The sequence below is a fragment of the Pygoscelis adeliae genome, unplaced genomic scaffold, assembly GCF_000699105.1.
Source record: "Pygoscelis adeliae isolate BGI_AS28 unplaced genomic scaffold, ASM69910v1 Scaffold142, whole genome shotgun sequence".
Taxonomy (NCBI): domain Eukaryota; kingdom Metazoa; phylum Chordata; class Aves; order Sphenisciformes; family Spheniscidae; genus Pygoscelis; species Pygoscelis adeliae.
The window spans coordinates 593,645-620,944 of record NW_008824247.1 but is presented as its reverse complement, the minus strand read 5'-3'; the positions used below and the strand labels follow the sequence as shown (position 1 = coordinate 620,944).

General features: G+C 36.0%; 1 protein-coding gene across 1 annotated transcript in view; it reads right to left on the bottom strand.

The window, feature by feature from the left end:
• RDX (radixin) overlaps positions 1–27,300 on the bottom strand; it is a 38,974-nt gene that overhangs the window by 4,878 nt on the left and 6,796 nt on the right. Inside the window, 10 exon segments of the mRNA XM_009335262.1 lie at positions 99–191; positions 1,171–1,340; positions 3,498–3,628; positions 4,279–4,442; positions 5,085–5,181; positions 6,669–6,815; positions 7,305–7,388; positions 11,087–11,361; positions 13,577–13,672; positions 18,722–18,805. Coding sequence (XP_009333537.1) covers positions 99–191; positions 1,171–1,340; positions 3,498–3,628; positions 4,279–4,442; positions 5,085–5,181; positions 6,669–6,815; positions 7,305–7,388; positions 11,087–11,361; positions 13,577–13,672; positions 18,722–18,805 — 1,341 coding nt within the window.

Here is a 27,300-nt window from a genome sequence, read left to right as displayed (position 1 = left end):
AAAGAGAGATCACATCCCATGGACTTCCAGTGGAATTTCTTCACCCATCTCCCTTAGTTGCTTTGAAGTTCTGACTTCACACAGCATGAGCTCATTACTTTGTGCTGCCATTCTGAGGCTTCCTCTTCTTTCTTTTTCTTGGCCTCCTCTAGAAGTGCAATCTTGGCAGTGAATTCAGCAAGTTCTGCTGCCTGAAACAAACAAAAAATGAAGTAGAAGTTTCAATTTGGTATCATTTTAGCTCTGCAGTGGAAGAAAGCAGAGCCTTTGCTGTGATCTGACTTGAAAAGAGTTAGTTACCATCCATCATTTCTCTGCTAAAAATAGAAATTTTAAGCATATATAACAGAGGGAATGAATCAGTACTTTTGCCTGATGGAAATAAGTCCAGAAAAAAAAAAATTATCTTCTGCACTTCCAAAGCTTGCTGGGAAAGAGCGAGCTGTAGTTACAAATTAGCATCTGGGGTTGTTTCAGTTTAACACAACTTTAATGATTCCATTAATAAGATTATGATCCAGAATCATAATCTCAGTACTATTAAGCTAAATCTTGCCTTCAGAATTGTGTGCTAAGTCTACAGAAGATCAAAAGCTGTTTTCTAGTTGAGAAATCATTTCTTCTACTATTTTTGTGCCTTTCTCAGTTATTATGCGCAAATCTTGAATTAGAAGTAGTCTAGCACAGAATGTGAGAAGATACTGTACATGCTGGAAATAGAGGGGAAAAAACCCAACAAAACACTCCAAACAAAAAAAGACCCCTAAAGTGTCACCAACTCCCCACCACCACCATCAAGCTTCAGAACAGACCTGCTTCAGAGAACAGGCTTCCCAGTGGACTGCAGAAGGAAGCTACTCTTGTTCTCAGCTGGATAAGCCTGACACTATTAGAAAGAGAACGTAGTGGGTGTTGTCAGTCTGAAATGCCTACTTCGTCATTTCATTTCCTACAGCCCCAGAGTTTGTTTTTTTTTTTCTTGCTAGTAGTGGCAAATTTAATGTAGTTTTCTAAAAACATTCCCACAACAATCTGTAACGGTATTTCACATACTTTTGTCTGTGTTTCAATGTACTTGTCCACTTGACAAAATAGATATAACCAAGAAAAAAGGCTAAATTTTCAACTGCCTTTTTCAATTTGTTTCAAGATAGGGTTAAAGCTTCTTACTAGCTGCTCCTGGTTCTTCATTTGATCAGCTGCCTGCTTGGCTAGAGCAGCCTTAGCTTCTTCAGCTGCTCGACGTTCTTTTTCCAGGCGGTCCTGGTGTTCTGCTTCCTCTTTTGCACGCTTTCGTTCTTGATCCAGTTCTAGAGCTCTTCTAGTCTGTTCCTCTAGCTCTGCCAAAAGGAAAGTTTGCAGACAAGATATCACTACCTAGCTCTTCCTCATATGTAACACAGGTAACAGCTGTAACATGCTCAAAATAAAGTAACCTAGAAAGCTGACAAAGATTTACAAGGCTGCCTCAAGCTAAGAAGAGCTGTTGAGCATATTACCTGAAGCTATGCTTCATGTCTGATTCACACACCCCCCAGACATACTTTGGATATACTTCATGTCACCTGACAGTTCTGACAGCCCAGTGTTTCAGAAAATTACCACCTCACTGATAAAACTAAACACTCAAATATATGTACATATACTTGCATATGCACCCTCACTCTTACTACTGAGGAGATTTTATATATGTTAAATCATACTCTCTTACAGTAAAGAAAACCAAAAAAAATCTTCTACTCTATTGAAATGTCTGACAAAAATTCCTTAATTGCAACAGACAAGTGCCTCCAGCAAAATGACCTAAGACCCACTGGAAAGGTCAGAAAAATTCTCCACAGAGCAGAGCCAAAAAGGTGCAAACAGGAAAATTTTAAATCAAGGGAGGGATAATAGTTGTCTAGCTGCCTGGTTAGCAAAATATTGCTATCTAAAGGGCAGAACTCTGAGCGAAATAGGAAGTAGTAATGATCTTCCTGCAAGGTAAGGTTTGCACAGGCAAAATACATGCCTCTTATGTGCAAAATGAAGCGACTATGAAAAAAGTCTTTCTGAAGCTCCTTGCTGATTCTAATGATAAATTTTCCACTATGTTTTTGTCTACGCATAGCTGCCATAGATTCCTTCACCAGAAAACCTAACACAGCTGCTCAGTTATTGGAACTATCCATTTGCCCTTCACCATATGCTTTAATACTAATACTAAAAAAGCGTCTCCCCAGGTATGCTGACACATGCTTTATCTTTGCACTTATAGTTCTAAGTAGGTCTCATGTAATCAATACTCTTCAGTTGGTTTCCCAGGCCTACTGCTTCAGTTATAAAATGAAATGAACAGCATTACCAGTATGTGGAGTTGTACAAATGCAGTACTTAGAAAATTAAATAAAATGGATAAATATTTAAACACACTACTCAAACAAAATCTTCCCGTGAAGATGGAGAACACTTAACTACCAAGGCAACTACAGAACGCAGACACCATTTATATAAACACTTTTGCATATGTGAATAGAAGGCTAAAGAGACCAGCAACACATGAACATTGTATATTGCATCAGAAGTTAGGCTATATTGCTTACAAAAGTTACAAGAAAATGTACATTGTTAAACCTTTAGAATCACCCTGACACTGTTTTGTCCTGAGCTAAATAGCTCTTCCTTAAACAATTCCAAGGCACAGTTTGTGTGTTACCTGTCTGGATGTGTCCAACCTGTTCTGCATTGAAAGACTGAAAAATACAGGGGGAGAGCTAGAGAACAGTGCCAGGCATATGTAATTTATTTGCACAGGTTTAGTCAGTGATTCTATTTATTGTGCCTGAAGCCAACAGTTATGAACAGAAGAGAGGAACAGAACTTTTATGAATGTGAACCAAATCTGAAGCAAAAAAAGGACATGGAGAGGAGGGACTGGGAAATAGTGGAAGCAGGGACTCTACAGGGTGGTTCAACACAAAGAACTGATCGGTGAAACTACGTTTCTTCACTAAAATCTGAGAAGATTTTAATTTTAAAATTCTCAAATCTTACAAGGGAATAGGAAAATGAAGCAACAAGGAATTTCCAAATTAAAAGCTAAATTCAACAAAATCCTAGAGGAAGTACTTTGAGTCTTCCTCTCTAATTTCCCTGCTTGCTCCAACTCCAGGTTTTCAGTACTTTAAGCATTTCATAATTCTGAGTTGAAATGTGTACGCATTGATTTCCTTTTTATTAAAGAAAATTGAAACTTTTGCTGTATTAGGAATTGGTTTTATACGATTGATATACACACATACACACACACACACACACCAAACTCTTAACACTGAAAAAGAATCTCTCCTCTTAAGCTAAATAATACATCACTAAATTCTTGTTATTCTTAATAAAATAAATTTTAAAAAACAAAACAAAAAACCCCACACATACCAAAAGAACCGTGGAACTGAACTACTCAACTGAACTAAATATTGTCATTAGATATAAGAAATGCAGGACCAGTAAGAGCTCACCTTTCTGAGCTTTCATTGTTTGTTCCTCAATTTGTCTTAAGCGTTCCATTAATTCTTCCTTTTCACGCTCTATTCTTTCCTTTTCCTTTTCTGCTATCTCCCTTTTCTTCTTCTCATTTTCTAATTGTGCCCTGAAAAAAAATAGTAAAAGGGTTTTTTGACCTCAAACAGATTAAGTTCTACACTAAGGATGCTGGTAGCCTATTTTTCAGGTTACTCAGCTAACAGAGAAGCACATAATTTTAAATGTTTCCAATTCAGTTTACAATGCAAGAAGAACCAAGTTTCTGTTTCAAAATACTGTACAGAAAAACAATTTATGAACAGAACTGATTAGCAGCCTTGGTTGTCATTCAACCAGGTAAATCCACAATTATACTTGCATTTTAGACATGGCTGATGTTTCACCTGGACTAGAAATGGCAACGGGTATTTTTTAAATATACAAAAGGTAAGTCATGACATTCTTCACTGAACTTGCTTTAAAGGTTCACCTGGGGAGTATGAAAGTCCCTAAGAATCAAGCAACAGAGTTAAGACTGTTTCAGAAAAACATAATGAGAAACAACGGTACAGCTACTGTTACTATGCTGAAAGCTCAAAAAAGATACGGCTTTCTATTAAAACAGGTGAGGCACGCCAATCCACACACCTGCTTACATATTACAGAAAGAAAAGCATCTCTCTTTTCTAGAATGGTAAGATGTCTGATATTCTATGACTTAGTTTTCTTAAAAGGGTAGAAGAATTTTTTTTTGTTTCATGGAAGTTTGTTAATTACCTTTCCAATTGTTTCTGATGTTTCTCCTCTCTGGCTTGGGCCTTCATCTGTTGCACTTCAATTGTATCAGGTTTCCTCCTCCTCATGTACAATTCATGATTTCCCATACACAGTGCCAAAATTCGCTTGTTAATTCTCAGACGGGGTGCATAAAAAACAAAATCCTAGCAAAAATAATTGCAGCATATCCATTAATCTAAAGACTCAAAGCATTACTGCATGCTTGCATTTGTTAAATTTAAACTTACAAATATTTTGACATTCATCCTCTGAGCAACGCGACACCATAATCTATAAATCTAGTTACTGTAAGGAACTTGCAAAATAAATTCAAAATTACACCTGGATTCCTCCATGTGGAGGTTAGCTATTTCACACAAAATTATTTAAGCTTCTAAAAACGTGAGACAGTTCTCTACTCTATTTCAATAAGTTAGTTAACTGAAGAGTTTTGACCTAGAAACTCTCATGAAATGTGCTACTGTAATACAAAAAAGAAAAACAGAGGTGGGGGCCAGAGAATTTAGCATCTTACACTGTGGCTTTTCAACACATCACAAAATACTAGTTGACTTAAATTAAAAACAAAACAAAAACAAAACCCCAAAACTTAAGAGTATCAACCAGAATGAAAAGAGAGAAAACAAACACACCATACAGTAGTCAAAATTTCCTTTTGATTACTGACTATTCTACCAAGAATAATAAATGTCACAAAATATTTACTCATGCCATAATACCAGAGCAAGTCCCTGCAGCTTAAATCTCTTCATATACAAAGGCATACTATTCTACACACTACTTACAGGGGCCTTTTTGTCAATTGGCTTTATGACAAATTTTTTGTCGTTAAAAGAGATGTTTCTTATTTCACTCCAAGGAAAACCAATCTTGGGTGTCAGCCTTCAAAGACAAAAAGTTCTCATTAGAAGCAGCAAAGATGTGCATTTTATTTATGTCGACTAAGTCTTAACTCCGTACCATTTTCACTATCACACTTAATTACATTTACAAAACATAGCAACAGTTCAAGCATATTTTGGTAGACAATTTTTTTTTTTTATACTTTATTTCAAATTAATAAATTACATAATGAATAAATTACATGGCACTGTAACAGAAGGAATTTAGACATTTCAATTTGTGACTTAATTCTACTATCATTAAATAAATGCTAAACATCACAATCATGTACTGAGTCTTTATAAGATATTGATCGTTTTATTCCCAGTGAAAAGAATAACTATTTAAATTTGAGAAAAGTCTGACATTCCAAAGACTGAAATTGAATTTGCCTTCAGCAATGTTGTACTTCAGTTTAACTCTTATGTAAGATGTGTTCTTACATTTCCAAAGTTCAAGGTAAATTTATTTCCCTTGCATCTTAAGTAAAATAAATTCACTTCAGAAACTGTTACGTTATGCACCAACTGCATAACTGTAATTATTTTTCTCCATGAGCACAGAAAGTTTTTTCCATTTTATATTATCTTAATTACAAGCATTAGAAAATGTTTAAATATTTGATTGCTAACTGTCAGGAGTTAAAGAATACCAAAGATTGGTCGATCGTTCAATCTGATCTGAACATTTTCTGAATATTTCCTTCTTTCAGGAGTTATATTGCCATCTAATGGCAATTAAGGCTTACAGAATTTTGTTACAGAGCATATACATTGAAGAGCATTAAGTTTCAGTTCAGTTGACAGCTGTTATCTGGTGTTTGACACATCACATTTAACTTCAAATCACTGTGAAAGGACTGTTGACATCAGATACTACTAACAAGTGTTTGGAAAGAAACAAAAGAGTAAGTCTGTTCTGTTTTCAGATTCTTCAAATTTTATACATTTCAGCTTTATCCCTCTTCAAGTAGGACAGAATCTTTGATCTCTTTATCAGGACACAAGATTCATCTATTTTCGTTGATATCTAAAAGTGGAACCTTTTAGATACCAAAGTTCTTCATGCTCTAACAGCCATAATCCTAGTTACTGCTCCTACGAAATGTTTCTCATTAAATATGTTGCTCAGCTTCTTGGTGTCCTTTTCATCCTGACTGAAGAGGAGGTCTTGAGGGAGTGAAAAGTACAGAAAGAAACCATATAAAGATGGTCTAGCTATCATACATCCATATTAAGCAATGTAAATTTACAAGTTCACACAGAACTGCTCTTCCTTTCACTTCTTTTGCATCTCTATTTAATCTTTAAAATTCAAATATTCTGGCAGCTAACATCTATCTCTCTTTTTCTATCTTTTACATAGATTAGAAGATCTTTAAGAACCTGTTTTGCTAGATGTTATTGAACACACAGTAAGGTGCATTTTGTGTAATCTCAGATAGGCTTTCCTAGGACAGAACTGCAAAATGAGTATTAGCCACTTACTTATCATCATGCTCATAAATATTCAGACCCAAAGCATCAACTCCTAGCCACAATTCAGTTCCTTTTTTATTCTTTATTTCAAAATAGTTGACTCCATACATCTCCAAGTCTTGTGCTATCTTAAGGTACTCCATCATAGAATCTTCCCTGATGAAAGAATAAAAAAAAATGGCATAGTGTAGACAAATCAGAAGTACGTTGTAAGAATAAGGGAACTGAAGAATAACTAGTGTAAAATTTGGTTAGGAATTAAATTTCTCTTCTTTGAAATTCACATGTACATTGATTCAGATACTTGTAGAGCTCTACACCTTAATACCCAGGTATAGTTCAATCACCGCTCTTTGTCTTTTCACCCCGTGAGCTAAGGAAATAGTAAGTATATTTTAAAGGCAGGCAACTGTGGACAAAGGCAGTTGGCAGCCTTACCAGAAATCATGTAGGTAACCTAACTGGAAACTCAACGCTCACCACAGCTTTCATGGAAGTTTTTGATAACTGCCTACCCTGATCGGAATAAAAGAAAGCAGTTTCCAAACAAATATAACATCTCCCAAAATACATCCTAATAACAACAACAACAACAAAAAACCAAACCCAAACGTAAAGGTCTTGAAACATTTTCTAACTAATTACCTTAACATTCCCCTGTGCTCTTCATGCCAGTTCTGTATTCTTTCTTCCCACTGTTCTTTTGTCAGTTTGTGCTGTTCTAACACACTGTGAATAGAAGTTGTTGCTATTAAATGACACTGACAACCAATTTAATCTCTTAAAGTTATAAAAATAAGTTTGGTTACAAAGCCTAACATATGCTTTAATTGAATAAACTTAAGCATAACTTCCTATACAGTGCTCATCTTTTTAACCCAAACAGACACAGAAACTTTTTATTTCAACAAATACACTTTTAAAATAGTGTGAAGTAACTTCTTTTTTCCATGGTATTCTGTACTTTTTGTAACATAGAAGTCACACTATGGCATATCTCAACTTTCAGTAAAGTCATAAAATGTAATGTTTGGAACACCTGAAAATGCAGATCTATAAAATCCTCATACAACAATGCTGCAAATTGGTCTCTAGGTATGTACAGATACACTCAAGCTTTCATTTTGCTGTCGTTTGAAAGAGAAAGTAACATATTAAGACTAGTTTGTTGGGGTTTTATTTATTTATAAATAAAATCAGTAGTGAAGCAGTTTCAGAAAACTATTTGAGGTTTATCTACAGCAGGCTGCAATGATGCAATTATGTTTTGACCTACTAGAACTTTCAATGTAGTACTGCATTAAGAAATCAAATGCGTATGATTACTTTATTAGGCTTTAATTCCATGCACCTAGCATTTCAAGCATTCCTAGAGAAATTATTTAAAGGACAACTTAAAAAAAAGTGACTGGAAAATAATCTTACTAAAGAAGTCAGAACAGTTGTTTTTCTTCCTTTCTCTTTACTCAGGAAAGTAAGGATTTACTACTTTTCCCTACGTTTTTAGCAAAGTACAATAAGTGTGTGACGCAGAAGATACTAATGCAGTGTTTCTTCTGTTATAGGATCTCTCTGTCACTTGATTTGCTACTCTGCCCTATATCTAGTGAAGCGCACTTTTCAGTGGGAACCATATCACATTTTGATTTGTTTAGCGTGCATCCCTATCAACAGGCTTTCCTCCTCAAAACTGAGGCAGAGGTTTTAGTTTTTGCACCTGCACAAAGCTGATGTGTTCACAGCTAATTGATACGAGAACATGCAATGACAAGACATCCTTTTTGTTTGTTTGTTTTCTCATCTTTAGCCTTGAATGTAAATATAAGCCCTAAATATAATACTTACAGAAGCCTGTTACAGAACGCACAAAGTAGAACAGCCTGCTTTGGCTGTAATAATCTAAAAGCACCCTGGCAATCATTTACAAGTTTCTGTTACATAAAAAATTAATTCCAAGTCTTCTAGGACAACGTTAATTTATTAAAGAAGTTCTGTAATTAAATCAGGCCTGATTTTTACATTGTGATATTTACATGGTAAGCTGCTTTCCACCATTATTTCTTCTACTCCTCCAGCAGAACTTCAAAAGCTTTCATAGCAGCATAACATAAAGCTAACAATCAACAACAACCAAAAAAAAGGACAAAACAGGATATTGCAAAATACACAATTCCAGGATTATGTCACACAAGTGCCCATCTGAAAATAAAAGCCCTGCTCCCAAGCTCTTCTTCACAGAATCACAGAATGGTTGAGGTTGGAAGGGACCTCTGAAGTTCATCTTGTCCACCCCCCCTGCTCAGGCAGGGTCACCTACAGCCAATCACCCAGGACCATGTCTAGACAGCTTTTGAATATCTCTAAGAAGGGAGACTTCACAGGCTCTTCAGGCAACCTGTGCCAGAGCTCAGTCACCCTCATGGTGACTTGGGCTTTCCAAATTAAGTTAAATTTCTACTTCTACAGAAGTTCTTTGCACTTTCCTCTTTCTGAATTGAAAGACACGAGGCAACGGGTACAAGTGAAATACATCTGAACACATTTTTTTTGTTTTATTTCTTTACTGCGAAGGCGGTCAAATGCTAGAACAGGTTGCCCAGAGGTTGCACAGTGTCCATCCCTGGAAATATTCAAAACCAAACTGAAAAAGGCCCTGAGCAACCTGCTGTAATTAGAATAGAATATTTCAGTTGGAAGGGACCTACAGTGATCATCTAGTCCAACTGCCTGACCACTTCAGGGCTGACCAAGAGTTAAAGCACGTTATTAACGGCATTGTCCAAATGACTCCAACACTGAGCAGCAACAGGCATCAGCTACCCCTCTAGGTGACTCTACTTTGGGCAGCGGGACTGGACTTCAGAGCTTCCCTTCCAACCTCAAACGATTCTGTTTCTGTGATATCCTCAACAAAGCTGGCAATGTCTTTGGCGATAGCCGTCTTGTCATTTGGTCCCCTCCATTCTCTCTTCACATGCAACTGATGAAACATCAGTAGCAGATATGTAAGGATTGTTGCAACAGAATTAACTCAGCAAGGACTTGATGCCTTGTTGCTACCCAGCTCATAGTTTTGAGCCAAAAGATATGCAGTAGTTTTGACAGGTGAACATTAAGACTCTCTAATTAACGGGAACTGCAAATCTTTTCTCACCTTTTTCAGTAAAACTTTGCAAAGCTAGTCTACTTTGGGAAACAAGTAAGTATTTTTGACATTATTGTTGTATTGTTCTGAAGTATTTTTATGATGTATTTGTTAGTTTTCTGGCAAATCTCCTGGTGACAGGAGGCAAAACAGGAATAATTGTTAGAATGAATACAAAAGCTATGTGCTCACTCACTGCAGACTGGCACACAAATAGTTGAAAGCATATGCTGGGAAATCATCTGAACATTTGTCTACTGAAAAGGAGCATCTTAAGTATTTGAGTTTGTGTCATACACAAGCACTCCAGTGTTCACAGGCTGCCATCATACCGAGCAAAAACCAAGATTTCTGAACTAACCTATCCAGTAATGACAGTTTTACTGATGCTATATCTCCCTGCCTTCCTAACAAAGGGTATTTTTTAGAAAGAGGTATAGACTTCACTGTCGCAAGAAGGAAGTAAACATCCAAAACCAATCTCTTAGCCAGGGTTTTTAAAAATCTGAAACATTTCCAGAAATATTTCTTTCAACACTTCACCATAATCCTTTTAAATGCTTTTCTGCTTGCTAGAAAATTCTCAAGCTTAGTTATACTAGTGAGTTTCCACTCTTAGTTTTCAAAAAAAATTGTCTAACTTTGTACTTTTGTGTTGCAATGCTTCTCTTGCTGCCAATACATGCCAGGAGCATGGTTTCAGTTGCATAAAGAAACAGAACTACAATCTTGGTGGTTACTTTTCCTAACCACTTAGATGAGTGACCGATACAAGAGTTTACACTCAACAGCAATGGCAACAATTTAGTTCCTAAATTTTCTGTCCAGGCTAGAATTTGTCTGCAATATACTTTTTTGCAATACCCTTTATAATTATTTTTCAGGAAATTATCATCATTTAAGTGTACAAAAACATCAAGAACTGAAGAAAAGGAGTGAGTATCAAATGAATCTTAGTGACTTCCAATTTAGAGTATTTTAATTTAGCGGAAGCAAGCCTCCAGGAACATTAGATCATTTTGGAGTACTTTGGAAATTTGTTCAACTAAATCTGTGCAGATGGTTGCGGGCAGGACAGGAAATAGGTCTCAAGAAACCCATGGTTTGTGATGCTTCTTTTTTATTTAGAGTCTAAATTAGGATCTTTGAATTTTACTAGCAAAACATGCACTCTTAAGAAAGCTACCATTAAATGCACATTATCGCTTAATTTTTTAGTTATAAAAAATGTGCTGTAACCACATTTATATGCAGCAGATGATGCAAAAACAGTCTCACTCACCGCTGAGGGAGAAGTCTGTCATTGGCTAGGTAGCCTAGTTTATGTATCTCCTTACTGTAATCTCCATACTTGGACTGGACAGCATAAGAAGCCAGAAGAACTGCAGTTTCTGGTGGGCAATATATTTCATCATTTAAGATCGCTTCTTTGACTTGCAGGAAAAAAAGTCTCTGAGTTATTTCCTGAATTAATTCTTCAGATACATCCTCTGGAAAAAACTTGGCCCTGAACTTAAATTGCAAAGGATTTTCTTTCCTTACATCTTGCTGTGTTACCTGAGGCAGAGGAATAAAGAAAAAAATAAAAAGACCACTAAATGGTATGTTAAATACAAGTAACTCAGTAGTAATGAACTCTTTAGCTCCTCTACACCGAAATCCAGTGCTTTCTGACAAGCCCACTGTGGAACTCACTAAAGGTTTACATGGCACTGAACCAAGTACACCAATTTGGATAAATCAGACAATTTTGAAATACTGCTCAAAGGCTGTTTAAGAGGGGTTTTTTTGTAGGCTTGTGTGAATTTGTATTTATCACAATGAAGATCTAGAAAAAAAGAAGTTGTAATATATATTAAAAAAAAATCAAAACTATATCCAAGGATGAATTGCAGGAAGTAACAAATTAGGGTCTAACAAGGTTTCTTTAGCAAGAACTACAGCACATTTCTTCAATGTAAGTGTAAAGTTGGATTCTTTTAAAAGCCTTTGAACTATTGAACTAAATACATGTGCTTTGTTCCTGTGCAAAAAACATAATTCCATTAATCACATTGTTTTTCTAGAACGGATAAGCCTTATAATCATGATTTCTGTGAAGAGATCAGCTGTGGTCATAAGTTTTAAGTGTCTACTTCAAATTTCAACAAAAACTCATTTTTATGTAGAATTTTCTATTTCATTTGGGCTCAGCTTTCAGCACCGATTATGACTAAAGCAAAAACATTCAAAATTAAACTAATTTTAACATCAAATAATACAGTGATTTTAAAAGGTACATTAATAATAAAATAAATCTTATACATCCCAATTCCTCAAGCACTTTATTACAAATTTTATGTGCACTAGTAGTCCCTCTAGAACTTCTTCACTATGCATGAAATGATGCATCAGTTTGCTTGACTTGTAGCTAGTATTAAAAACTGTAAATATAATGCAACCATTTAATCACATGTGTAAGGCAGCGTAAGTACTATAGTCAACATTTCAGATGTCAATTTTAAAAGTTTTGCTTGCTTTTCATTATTGTCCATCTGCTTCTGATTTACATACACAGTATTTCACTTTAATCTCACCAGTGAACTATTAGTTGCACTCTTGCCATAATAAAACCTTATCTGCACATCTATTCTGTGATTTATCAGATTTATCTGATAACTTTATCTGTATTTACCACAAATATATAAATAGTAACTTACAAGTTAGAGCCAGTTTATGATGACACATTTAAGAATCAAATGTTACAAGCTTTTGAAAATAGATAGATAACTGCCTTAAGACAAAGTTAAAGAAATTAGCACACCCTTGCTGCTCCTGAACTGCACCAGCAACTTAACTGGCTAAAGACTTTCATAGAGCAATGTGTTCTGTATTTTTCGCAAATGAAGCACTAAATCCTGTAGTCTCCAACCACTGGAGGCAAGTCATTAGGGCTAACAAAATATTTGTAGCACTACAACATTTATTGCATATGCAACAAGACACATATGAAATTCTAGGAGACAGCTTTGGTGGTTAGCAGGTTTAACTTGCTGGGGTTACCACAGAGGAGAAGGAAAAATTATATAAATGCAGACAGTGGGACTTGCTCCTAAAAACCTCCCAATTTACCTCCTGAAGATAAAAAAAGGTATTCTTGATTAAGATGAACTCAAAAAAAATCTGTTTATTCTAAACAGTGCCATTAATAAACTGACAGCCGATATTAAAATAAAAAATTACCATTCAGATTCATAAATAGAATTTAAACTAAAATGACCTGGTTCCCAATAGCTGGGAGACACAAGGTGCTCAGTGCTGTTGGGGGAAAAGACAACAAAAACAATCCTACAAGCTACCTATTAGATACCTAAACAGAAGTTTAGGAGCCTATTACTGGTGCCTTGTTTAAAGATCTATAGCTGTATACATACAGATTCCTGAAGCTCAAATACTACACACACACCCAACTGTAAAACATTTATTCTATTATATATTGCTACATGAAAACAGGACAATCATATGAATTTAAGTTTTCCTAATGCTTGCATCACCATGGCACTGGAAATACAGGAAACGGTATCTCCTTCTCAAATTAAGTGTTGATGCAGCTTTGCATATTCTTTTATAACTAACCAAACTTAACACTGTATTTTGTCATTTAAAGCAAATGAAAAGCAACTTTTCAACTAAATTTGAAGCCAGCTATATCTCACCTACAACATTAAAGCAGCAAGACTTATAAAAGTATATTTCAAACTGTACACTTGCCTAAATATTAGGGAATTGTTACCTTTTTATTTAGCTTCAGCCAAGTTGAGTAGCCTTTGCTGTCCACATACTGTAGCCCAAAAAACCAGACTTCACGAAGACCAACAGTTTTCACCACCTAAAGATAAATGATCCATAATCGTCAGTACTCACTACAACAGGATTTTTTTTTTTATGGTAATTAAGCTACAGAAACCATCTCAAACTGAAATGTAATCAAGTTTTAAAAGAACAAAAAAAAAAATTAAAATAGTAGCAAAACATCAGGTTCAGGGAAGCATTCACCTCAGAGTTCTAAATAAACTCAAACACCATGTTGCCAAACTACCAACTGGAGTGTGCAGCTTACTGCATGCACCAAACTCAGCACCTGAGGAATACAAGGTAGCACACAGGACCCTGATATTTGAAAGCACGTCTGGGAAGTGATCTGTATACCTACAGACAATTAAGTCCACTTGAACAGAAGACAACTGGTAAAACTATAATAAAGAATACTACTTGTGGACAAATATGAGGTAATGAGGATGAATCACCTCCTTCAAATATTTTTGAGATCTTCTAAGAGTTAATGATAAAAGGGATAAGGATGATCTAGCTGATAAATCATGCATGGATTTCATTTAAGATTCCTGATCAGGTCTATCACCAAAGGCTACTAAAAAACCAAAATTGTCCTTGAGTAGAGGGAAGGTCTTTTTATGGATATACTAGTTAAAAAGAAAGAAAAAAATAAACAAACTGTTCTCGCAACAGACTTGTAGTGTAACCACTAGGGAAGTCCCCCAGAACTTCATATGTGATCTGCAAAAAAGGATTAAACTGATGTGACAAAATCTGCTGTAGAAAACCTTCCATAAAGATCTGTGAATTAACAGTAAAAAGGAAGATGAACCTCAATAAGAGATGATATTTAATAAAAACAAAATACTGTATGTAAGAGAATACAATTTTAATTATGTGAACAAAGTTCTCTTAAAGGAAAGAAGCGACCAAGCTGTTATATTACTATATACGTCTATGGTATTCCCAAATCTCTAATACTACATATGGACTGCTCACATCAACTTAAAAAAGGATGCTGCAGCACTGAAAACATTTCAGAAACATTGAAAAGAATGATCAGTGACATGGAACATTTTCTGCATAGCTAAGACGAGAACTAAGGCTACTGACAGAAAAATGAGGAAAGGAAAAATATGATACAGGTCTATAAAACTTGCATGGCATGTAGAAGGAAAATAGAGAATGATTATTCATTATTTCTCATAATGTAAGAATTAAGAGAATCAACAGAAATCATTAGATAGCAGGTTCAAAGCAAACAAAAGAAGCACTTTTACTACACAGGGTATAATGAAACTGTGGAACTATCTTACAAGTCTTTTGCATAGTAAAAGTATATGTGGATTCAATAAGCAATTAATCAGAAAGGTCCAGCAAAGATTATTAAATAACTGTAAACTCCAGCTCCAAAAGATCCAGTATGGCAGTACTTACGTATGTTCTCAGGTTGGACCATGCTGGCAAGCTGTTTTACTTTAGGCTGTTTTATGGAAGCATTCAGATGCATATCAAGTAAATAGAATTTTACACATAGATCCTCCTCCATTTTAAAGTAGTACTATTGGGTTGCAAAATTAAGATTTTGAAAATTAGGAAATGTCACAAGACAGCTGTGCAAACTTATTTCTGATGCCTTGAATGATTATGAAGTTATAATACAAATATGCATATGTACCTTTTTTCCTCCTCTACCCTTTCACCTTCAAGCTCCAAAGCACAGAATGGACAATGTTCATGGATCCAAGCCGATTCCTTTAGTGAGAAGCTATTTTCTCTAGGATTCCTACATCATTTACTTTAGAACGTAAGAAATGTTAAGAACAAGTTTATGTTACTAGTATGGTCCTGAGTAACATTAAATTTGGTGTCCCAACACAGAAATTTCAGGCCTGCTGCTTCTTTTGGCACAGATCTCCTATATGATGCCGATCAAACTACTTATGTCTTTATCAGATGACTCCAAGAATGTCCTTTACTTTGCAGCTGTCCAAGCTGAGCCTTTGTACCTGATCAGATCTCTGAGCTGCAAAAGTCAATAAGAACTGCAGATGCTCAGCAGCTCTGCCCATAAGGCATAAGGAGACAAGTGCTTATGCTCACGTCAAAACATTTTGCTCTCACCAGCTAACTATGGCCCTACAACCAAGATGCACATTGCACATTAAATACAGACAACTTGTCTACTGCAATGCAGAGTTACACATGCTTGCAAATCAACACTAAAAACAGCTTACACATTAGCCTGTTTTACTTCAGACTCCACAAATAAGGAATAAGCATCGTCTATCACTGCCTCTCAGCTCAAAGGAAAGAAAAAAAAACTCTGAAGCTTTGTACCAAGATAATATAAGTGCTTATGCACTGCAGTAGCGTGATATGAAAAGTAAGTACAGAATGAGAAACTTAGGAGTTTGATTCTGGCTCAAAAGATTCATTAAGTGGCTTCAAGGCAAGTCTTCATCACATCTGTAAAACAGATTTATCCACCATCACATCTTACAACTTGACTATTAATAAGCAGTAAAAACTTCTTGGAGAAGAAAAGCAACCACAGCAATAGACACGTTTTGGCAAATCAAAACATGCACATAAAGACAACCTAGCAAGAATTTCATTGAGTCAGCTTCCAAAAGATCGTAAGGGAGGCTTCTGAGATATCTGGAAAGGACAGTGGGGTATAACTTGAAATAAAGGAGACAACCCTCCCATTCTTTCTGAATGGCAGCTACAGTAAACGAGAGGTACTGATGCTCAGTGCTAACACCTTATTGCAAACAACAAAACAGAACAACCCCCACCATTACCACCAATGTGTGGAAACACACCCACCACGGGGTTCTTTCTCTTCTAAGGAAGTTATAGATGCTAAATTGGTTGACTAAAGGAGGACAGATCCCCTCTTGCCCATTCTGACAACTGGCAGGATAGACAGAAGGATTAACAATAAATATGTTAAGACACCTTCTGAAATACGAATAATTTAAAAAAACGTTTGTGCAATAAATTAGAACTATACTGAGTTTCACAATGGAAGAGAAAAGAGAAAGCCACAGACGTCAAATGCTCAATTCTTGTCTGCTAGCAGATAAAGATGATGAAAACACAGACATGGAATGGGAAACAAGTCAACAACTCTAGAAAACACCAATTAAAAGCTTAAAAGAACCACTGACTGACAAAAAGGAGTTGTTGTTCACCAAAAACACAGAGGAGCCCTAGACAACAGCTAAATCCATGGAGAGGTTATTTTCTGCAAGCAATAACCAACAAGTCTACTGTCACGTCCACTATTTCTGCATAAACCTTGAAGGCAAATCCTCTCAGTAACAGTGCTATTCAATTATCTTTCTATAAAGAAACAGCATAACTTTTGTCTGAAAATTTCAGCCTGGTTTTGCAACACAGTTCAGCTCGATGTTACTCTGTGGAACTCAGAGTATATGAATTTAAGATCAGGCTGAAAATGCTTCTCTCCTCACACACAACTATGCTGGTTGATTTTGCTTGACCTAACAATTTTTCAATTTAAACTTCCAGAAGTTGATTGTAAGAGCTGGTGAGATGTCAAAAGCCACACAGTGAATTGAAGAACAAAGGTGAAGAGAGCATGAAAAAGAATTCGGAGCTGTATCTTTGTTCCCTGTTTGTGAATGCCCCAATTTGGATGAACCTGATTACCTGGGCACAAGACATTACACAGCAGAATGTCACCCCACCCAATGCTGCAGGGCAGAAGATAGCAAAGGTTGGCAAAAGACAAGTAACAGCTTGAGGCCTCTGTGCCACAAAATACCATTCTTTTTATTTGATGGTGGTGTTGGTTGGACAAAAAGCAGGACAGCCCCTCTCTTCAAGAAGTCTTTGTAAGAGTCATGAAGTCTATTCCTATGTAGAGGCTGAAGATATACTGCTACTGATGTCAGAGAAAGGGGCGGGGAGTAGAAGTGTTAAGAGTCAAGCAGTCATTTAAAACAAAAATTGCAAATGAAATTTCTTTCCTCTAAAAGAAAAAGGTCAGTGTTACAAAACAATAAACATTCTCCTCTTTTCAACTTATATACTAAGACATTTAATCGACTCTTAAAGGTCAATTAAAAGTTTTAAGAGTTCTTAAAGAACTCTTTCAATGTGTTACTTTCTCTTAATACCCATCATTACATACTTTAAGCATCTACAGTGGAGCGGACAGAAGTGACAGTTCTACTAGAGGTAATTGTTGACTTAGTTAAACTGTTTTTGAAGAGTCATTTTGAATATTTCTGCACTTTTAACTAAATGCATGCATCTTGGATCTAGATAATAACAGATTTATTGGTTTCTCGAGGAAAAACGAAACAACACGTTGACAAGCTTCTATTCTTAACATTTTCTAGAACACTCCACAACCTAGATAAAAAAATTGTTTCAAGATTCTGACGGCTAACATCACATGAAATGAATGATTTCTTAAAAAGGACTGTTCTTGCATTCATTTAGCCTGTTTGACTGGTGTATGACAGACGCTATTCAAGTGAGAATGTGTAGTTCTGATGGGTCTGCAATCCGTAAGCACATTAAACCCATCATTTTCACTTTTCCACTTGGTTTTTTGGGTGGTGTTTTTTTTTTAATTTAAATGTCAAACTGGATCATAGGACAACATTACTTTTCTAATATTCGGGAAGTGAAAAAGTATCTACAGCTTCCATGCTTGGAAAAAAAAAAAAGATGTTTGCTTTCCTTAATGAACTTCTGTTGTTACATTCATTATTAAGGAGTGAGGGCTATATAAATTTCTCATACACATAATTCTAACAATTATATTACAGTTGCTACTATAATGTCATTAGACATAAAAAATACCATTAATTTCAAAGCAGTTCTATATGCATGATTCAACTGAAGCCTCACTGTTAACCTATTTACACAGAGCTGTCTTTGAATTTAATACATTCCATGAGAAGTAATGAGGAAGTTCAAACTAACTGAAAGCATAGCTTAGATAATGTAAGGAAAAAACACAATCTATACATGAGAACACTTCCGCTTTCTCAAACTATGCCTTAATACCCACAATAGTTTTATGTGTTTGTACACATACACAGAGACACATATAAGTTACCTGATCAAAGAGCTGCTTGCCTGTTGTATTGGGCTGGATGGCAAATTCCAACTCTGCATCCATTGTGGTTACTCTGACATTGATCTAGAGAAAAGAAAGAAATATTTAAATCATACTGTAACAGTGTAATGCTCCCATATACCGTGATTAGCCTGTACGAAACAATATATGGTAAGTAAGCACAACAATTTTAATGGTCTTGTATACACACAGAACACAGCAGGTATAAAAATGGAAAATTTGAATCTGCAAAGAATCTCATCTTTTATTTAGTATAAAAGCATATTCAGGATAATATTTAACACCAGGTTTGAAGGCCAAACCAGGGAACAAAGTTCAAAATCAATTCAATGGGATAGCTGACCTGTCTACTGAACACTCAAAGAACACTGGGACATTCAGCAACTGGGCATTATCTTTCAGTGGGCTTCACAAATGTGTGCAAAAGAGAAAGTTCCTAGTCATATACACTATCATTTTAAGGTATTGATACTTGGCAATATAAAAAGACAAGCAGCCTCCTGCCCTGCCATTTCTAAAATTAAGAGGCTCAGCAGTCTTGTAGTACAGAGGACTAGAGCTTGTAGACCTCAGGACAGACTAATAGCAGATTTTTCATCAATGGAAGGAGGAACTATAGAAGTTAGCTCCCCTTAATACTGATCCCATTTAATTCCCTTACTACGAGACTGAAAAACCACCGCTGTTCAATGAACTTCTTTCTCCTGAAATAGAGGACCATTTTCCAGACGACTGCTGACAGCCACTGTTTTTATTTGTTCTAAAACAAGCAGTCAGATATTCCAGGAGATATCTGGACACCTACCTTACTTGGAAGTACAACAGTCTGTTCCAATTTCTCTTCAACTGGTACACACAGGAGTGAGAATTTTCACGAAACAGAGCAAAGTACTAAACACACAGTACTGTCTTCTCACTGTTAAAATGGTCCTCCATTCCTACTGCCACAGTATCACATTGTATTTATCTTTAGTGAATAGGAATATAAAGTGTTAAAGGTCAATTCTACTTTGCTATAAATTCAAAAACCAGAAACAGGAAACTTATTTAAGGCACACAGATATATTCTAATTTCTCTCTCTCTACTATAAAATATGGAACAGGAATAAATTAGGACTTGTATAACAGGTTCTTACACTACTTGATCTATGCCTGTGTAAAGCATTTCCATTAACTATTTCCCTAATTTTACCACCAGGTGGAATACTTTGAAAAGTGAGAGCCTGGAAGAATCTCTGCAAGACAGAACACAGAAGAGATCTAAGGTGCGAAAACTGGATAGAAGTTAGTCCCCGTGCAACAAATTGCGCTTGTTCACTCCTTTCTTTTGTGTCAAGGTAAACAACTTTGGGCATGAGCTGGATACACAAGACGAGTAGTGGGAATCTGAGGACCTCTAGGTTATAGACCTGCAAACAAGGGCGATAGCAGGGGGTTAGCAAACTTTTTTTGTGTGCAAACACTGATAAAGAACAAGAGTTGAAGGCTTTGGAGTAAAACATAGTAAACTTTTATTGCAAAAAAAATAATTAGAAGGTGTGCATCAGGAGAAGGGAAAAGAGGCTTTTTCTGTAGATTCTCTCACTCTGCCCATTTTGAGAGAAAAAAATTGCTTATTCTCTAACAGAACAACTCATTTTAAACGGTAGGTCTAACTCACTGCCAGTTCCACTGGTTTAAGTGTGTGGGGTTGCCCCTGAATTATAAGAAGTTAATTTTTTTAAAGCAGTTTTTCAATTTTAAAAATGAAGCCTGCTTTAAGGCAGCTACAAGTAAGGAAGTTACATGGAATAAGGCTAAAATGTAACTTTATTAAATGCCAAAGCACTCTTGTTATGTAACAGCAGCATTGCCAAAACAAGAAACATCACAGAAGATCTACAAAGCGCAGCAAATTCAACTAATTGCAGCAGACTTTTTAGAGTTGCAGCAGAAAGTTCATAAATATCCTTGTAACAAATGTCGTCTTCTACAAATGCAAGAATTACTGCCTGAAAATCTATATCCCTCACAAGAACTAAAATACCCAAACAGTAAAATAATAGATGGGTTTTCTTTTTTTTTTTAATATATATATATATATATAAAAAAAATAGAGGCAAACAACACAGCCTGTAGATTCTGTTAGCTTCTGGATGTTACTGCCTCAAATAAAAGCAGAGTGCTGTAAGAGTACACAGCTGCTACATCTGCGATAGATACAATACACATTAGGAGTACCTGGACACTTACATGCATCACAGTAACTGCTTAAGTCTTCACCAATTTTCTTTTTCTTTGAACTTCTGATTAACAGATCACCCAACTGCTAATTAATATTTACACTTTCAGTTCTACTAAGAAAGTCACAAATTAAATGATAGCAATATTAAAATGTTACCTTTTATGATATGAGTTATTTAAGAAGAGACTTACGAAAGTAACATTACACTTGATCATTTTCCTTCTGAAGACATCTGGACTGACTTAGATTTTTGGCATACAGATACTGAGCTTTTACAACCTTATAACATTGTTTCACAGCTTCAGTTATTTCTGGGCATGGAAAATAAGGAGGTTACTTTTGGCAAAACCTGAGACTGAGCTCAGAAGGTTTACTTATCTAATCCAAACCTTGATATCACAGCACGCTCTCAACAAAATCAAACCTCTGGTGTCAGTTGTGTTGTCTGTAAGATAAAGCTAACCAACTACATTAAGAAGAGTCATGGGGGAAGTTTCCACATTATAAATAATGCAGGGAATTGAGAAAACGCAGGCAGAGAAAGCCCAGTAAACCACGACAAAGGCCCAGTAAATTCAGCAATGGACTGTCACTCATGTAATCTGCTGTTGGGTATCCAGCTACTTTGAAGCAACACTCCTAATGTGACATTGGTGACAGGGGGAAATTATCTGAACCACAAATTATGAAGACAGACACTAATCTGAACATAATTACTCTGAACCAACTTTACCACATGAATACGGAAACAGGAAGGAGCTCTGGCGATGGTGACAAGAGAAATGTATGAAGGTTTCCTGTAGCAAGTGTTGGAAGGCTACCACTACTCATACCACAAGACCCATTAATGCCTGCTTTTCAGTCCTGCTCTCACCAGGATTACATATCTTCCTTCAAACTTCAGAAACTATGACAAAGCACCAGACAAGACTTAGCCAATTACTTCAGCTGCTCAGTTGTGAGACACATCCCGTTCTGCTGTGCACAGGCTCAGGGTAAGAGCTGCAACAAGTCTCATTTGGTATATTCATATGTAATTTTGACTGAACTCTGAGTAGATGCCTTCTAAGGATCCTACTCTGGTAAACTAATCAAGAAACTCTCTAGGTGGTTCTGCAAGTCATAGGAGCATGCCTGAGCAAACGTCCTTTTTTTTTTTTAAGGTTAAAAAGTGGCTATACACAACCATTGTTTTTGGTGCCACAATTTAACAATTTATATCACTTACTACGCACCTAGAGATTGCTATGCAAATATTAAATACTAAAATATCATGCTGATCATGTCTGGGAAATACTTAAAAATGCTATTGTAGGCTTAGTAACTCAGTAACTTAGACTTTGTGAATCCTCTGGCAAGGTCCATGTGGTATGAGATCCTCCCCTCCTCCTCCACAGATCAAGCAGCGTCATACCTGAACGGCAGCTCCGCGATGACAGACAGAATTGACACCTGGCAATACAGCACTCCTAGACCAGCCCTCTTACATCCAGCACCAGAAATCACTGACTTAGGCCACTGCGACATACACAGTAAACAAAAAAAACCCCAACAAACAAAAAACTCCAATGCTTCCAAAACCCAACAACACATGGAGCTATATACAGTTTTAATGCGGAGGATATTAGACAGCTTCTCAGCTCCCACTTTAGATATATGACTACACTGATGCTCATCCAGTAAAGCTAGGACAAGACGTGCACTCTTGTGCTGGGAAGAAGGTGGCATTTAAAAAATCCCACAACCCATAGACAAAATGTGAACACCTTTAGGGTTTGCCTCTTTCTGGCAGAATTTCATCCTGAATATATTGCCTTCATGCAACTATATGTTAAATTACATAAGACAAGCACCTAGACAAGCACAGACTGTATTTAAAAGGCCATAATGGAAGAGATAAAAGGGCAGGTTAATGAGTTATTTTAACTTTTTAAAAAGTTCTAAGAGGAAGAAAATGCTTAGCACAAAGTTTTCTTCAGTTGGCTAGCTTTAAGAGTGCATTTTATAAACAAAGCTGCTGTAAGGGAAAAGAACACAGTGACGTTTAGCATATCATAGAAAAAGGTCTGCTGGACATTTAGGAAAACACTACTGCAAAGCTCTATTTTAGAGCACCAAATCTCTGTTTAGAATACCAATACCTACCTCGGAGCTTTTTAAAGTGACTGTTTAGCTTGGCTCATTTGCCTATACTGAACAATATAAACAAGTGGCCAGGGACAGAAACCTTTCACCATAAAAGGATCACCAAAGATTTGAAAAAAATGGTTGCAAAAGTATAGTTTTTCCTTATTTCTGACAAAACTGCTTTGTCCCAATATCTGGGTACATATACATATTTTTTAATCTATTTGTAATAAACTTTTCCCAAATAATAATGCTTTAAACCCTTGCATTGTGACAGTTATCTTCATCTTACAGAATCATAGAATAGTTGGGGTTGGAAGGGACCTCTAAAGCTCATCTAGTCCAACCCCCTGCCCTGGGCAGGGACATCTTCAACTAGATCAGGTTGCTCAGAGCCCCGTCCAACCTGACCTTGAATATTGCCAGGGATGGGGCATCCACCACCTCTCTGGGCAACCTGTGCCAGTGTTTCACCACCCTCAGCGTTAAAAAAAAAACTTCCTTATATCTAGTCTAAGTTACTGTCTTTTAGTTTAAACCCATTCCCCCTTGTCCTGCCGCAACAGGCCCTACTAAAATGTTTGCTGCCAATGTAATGTTTGAAAGATTTGCAGTAGCCAGAGGAAAAATGCAGTTGTGGTGATATTGCTAGCGATTTAAAAATTGAAGGCTTTGACAGCATTTCCTATTATGTTTTTCCCTTTTGAGGTTAAAACAAAGCATCTAGACGAATTAGGATCTATTTTTTCTTCTCTCTTTCATAAACTGTACCCTTTGGCTGACTGTTGAACAAAACGAACAAAAATGTTAATGGTGTTTTTGTAAATAGTACTTGTGACTTCTAGCTTAAGCGTGGAAACAATTTTTGCTGCTTTTCAACATGATGGTAGTGCCTTAACCAGGCACACGGTTCCCCTGCTGACTAAAGAATTAATATAGATACCAGAATTGAATAATTCTCAAGGTAGCTTTTTAAGATCTTTCTGCTTTTTAGTATTAAAACATACAGATGAAAACATATGATGACTATTGAGAGTTACAATACAGTTTTGATTTTGGTTCGAGTTTCCTCATTCAATCACAGAATGGTTTGGATTGGAAGGGACTTTAAAGATCATCTAGTTCCAACCCCCCTGCCATGGGCAGGGACACCTTCCACTAGACCAGGTTGCTCAAAGCCCCATCCAACCTGGCCTTGAACACTTCCAGGGATGGGGCATCCACAACTTCTCTGGGCAACCAGTTCCAGTGCCTCTCCGCCCTCATAGTGAAGAGATTGACTTGCTTCAGAATGATTAAACATGGTCAAGAGAAAGGGAAGAACACACACATACGTATTGATTATTCTTTGTGAAGGGAGCAACTGATGTTTTGATAACAAGTGTTGTTAATGGGTTATGAGGACATTTGCCACAACTCACAGAATAGTATTTATAAAAAACAATCTAAAGCAATTTATCTATAAAAGAATTTATCCAAACCAATAAAGAATATAGTCAATGAACATACCTGGAACAATAAACATCCATATGCACGTATTAAAAGCACACATTTCATATGGGAATTATATTTTTGTTGTATTCTTTCACTGCTCTAATGACTTGAAAAAATATTTCTACACTTCCTTGTAGTATCTTACTTCAATCCTCCACAATTTAATGCCATATTATACAGTCACCACACTAACCTTTGGACCTCTCCTCAAATGTAGATACACTCCATAGAATATGCACAAAACCTGACTGTTAGCTTAATAGTCTAATACTTCCTATTACTGTACTTCAGCCATCATTCACAGATTAGTCGCGGCACTTTCATCAGGAAGCCCAAAACTGAGTAGGTACCAATATTTCATAAGAAAGCCATTTAAAGTTACATGAAAAAGGTTTCCAGTGGTTTTGCTTTGTTTTATTAAATGCAATAGGAGTTAGTCACATGTAAAAGCCACAGAAACCAGTCCAATTCTTATTTATAAGAAAATTGCATATAGCAAAAAAAGTTTCTTCCAAGAGTTTCTTCACACTAGTTCAGCCGATTACTATATCAAGTTTGCATATTAAATTATTTGTGTGAAGGAGCAGCAGTATAATGGTCCCACTGCTTTACACACTGTACAAACGTACACAGCACACTGTCCACATCAACCTCAAAGTAGACATAGGAAGAAATGCAAGAGAAAAACTAATGACGAAGATAAGGTAAAAAGGTAAGGATTAAACAGCATTAGGAACAGAAGGCTAAGAATAATGGCAAATAGATTTTACTAATAGACGAATCAAAAGAAAGCAGTCCTCCAAACTGACATCAGTTGTCTATTTATGCTGCAGAAATAAATCATATATTCAAACAATAATTCAAATACTGCACTACGCATCTCAGATTTTCCTGTAAAACAACACTCCAGTCAAAAATTACTTTATACACTATTTCAATTCAACCACTTTACAGACATTAACTTAATCTTACAAATATTAATTCAAATTTTAAACATCCATATTATTCAGAATCTGATATCTACTCCTTCTGAATACACAGTATCGTAAAATGTTGAAGTCTATAAAAGAATTCTTTTTTAATTTTAAACTTTGACATCTACCCCTGTTACTACCCAGCGTAATGCTTTCTCTTTCACACCTTGCAGTCTTGTACAAAAATGCTGCAAACCACCAGCAAAAACAGCTGATAATTTTAACTCCTCTTACACCCTACAAATGCAACTAATATTTCAGTCAATTAAATCTAATCTTCTTAGCCTATGAAATGATTAACAGTTATGTAACTAATGATGTCTAATTCTAGTTTCTATGTTTCTATTTTTGGTGAAGATCTGGGAGAATGGCATACAGCTGAGAAACATTATCTGTTCTTTTAGGAAGAAATCTTCTTTTAGGAAGATTCAACAAATATTCTATGCTTCAGTAAGTAGAAAACTAAGCACACTGCAAATAGCCCTATTAACAGCTCCAATTTTGATTACAATAGCAGACACCTAATTAAACAAAGTCGTCACTAATTTTTTTAGATGGATCACAACAGAAGCTAAATGAAACTTAATTTTGCACTGCTAGGCAGAACTGAAAATATTAAGTCTCAAAACTATTTTGTTTTAAAAGTTGAGGAGATGCTGAGTGAACTGCTTGAAAGAATAGAAAGCCACTTTGTTACAAACAGCCAAAGTGAACAGACTTTTCTACTGAAGAAATCAAACAAGAAATTGTTTCAATAATGTATGTTTTTCAGACACGTATTACCTTAGTATCTCAGAACAACATATTAAAGTCACTTTTACCCTTTCAAAACAGCCTTTTCACTCAAGCTATTTAACCTAGTAGCCTCTAAGAGAGGAAATCCCAAACACGTGAGAACAATGACCTTTTACTACCATAAGAATATCACTCACAGTGGCATGAACCTTATTTCAGACAGACTTCTGGGAAAAATGAAAGATCTTTGCTTTAAAATTCAACTATGCCAAGACCCTTTACTGGTCTTCATTTACTTAATTTTGTCTGCAATACTACATAACTTTTCAATGTGAAAGCAAAAAAGTGAAACTGAAATCTATTCCATTGTTTTTTCTGTGATTTAGTTTTTACTGATTTTGTTTAAACCAATCTACAGCTTAATTATTTGTTATGCATAACAAAAAAATTTCATTCCAAAAACATGGAGAGAATTTACTTATAGTTGTACTGCACAGGTTCACATATTTACAAGACGACCAGATTTTCTGAAAACTATCAATTGGATCATTACACCAGAATCGGGAAAAAAAAAAATATATATATACCTAAATCGGTCATAGTAATACAGAGAAGAGAGCTATAAATCAACACTTTCAAAATTCTCAGCAGCTATGTTACCTGGGTTTTCTTAGTTCTTATCCATGATTATTTCATTAGTTTTCAGGTTAAAAGACCTCCAATAATAAACTACAGAACACTGACAGTCTTATTGCAACAGCTGTCAAAAATAAAGAACAAGGAGCTGAAGCACAAATAGTTTCCGGACTAGAAGTACATTTGGTTATTGTGGATTGTCTTTAGAGACAACTGGTAAGAGCTACAGTGAATGTCCACAGCAAGAGACCTTCTACAGTCCGGTACTATCAAACCCTAGCAGAACAGCAAGGCTCTTCAAAGAACAATGTCTGATTCATTAAACATAACCAATGACTAGGCTCTTATAGTCTCCAAAGAAGGGGAGG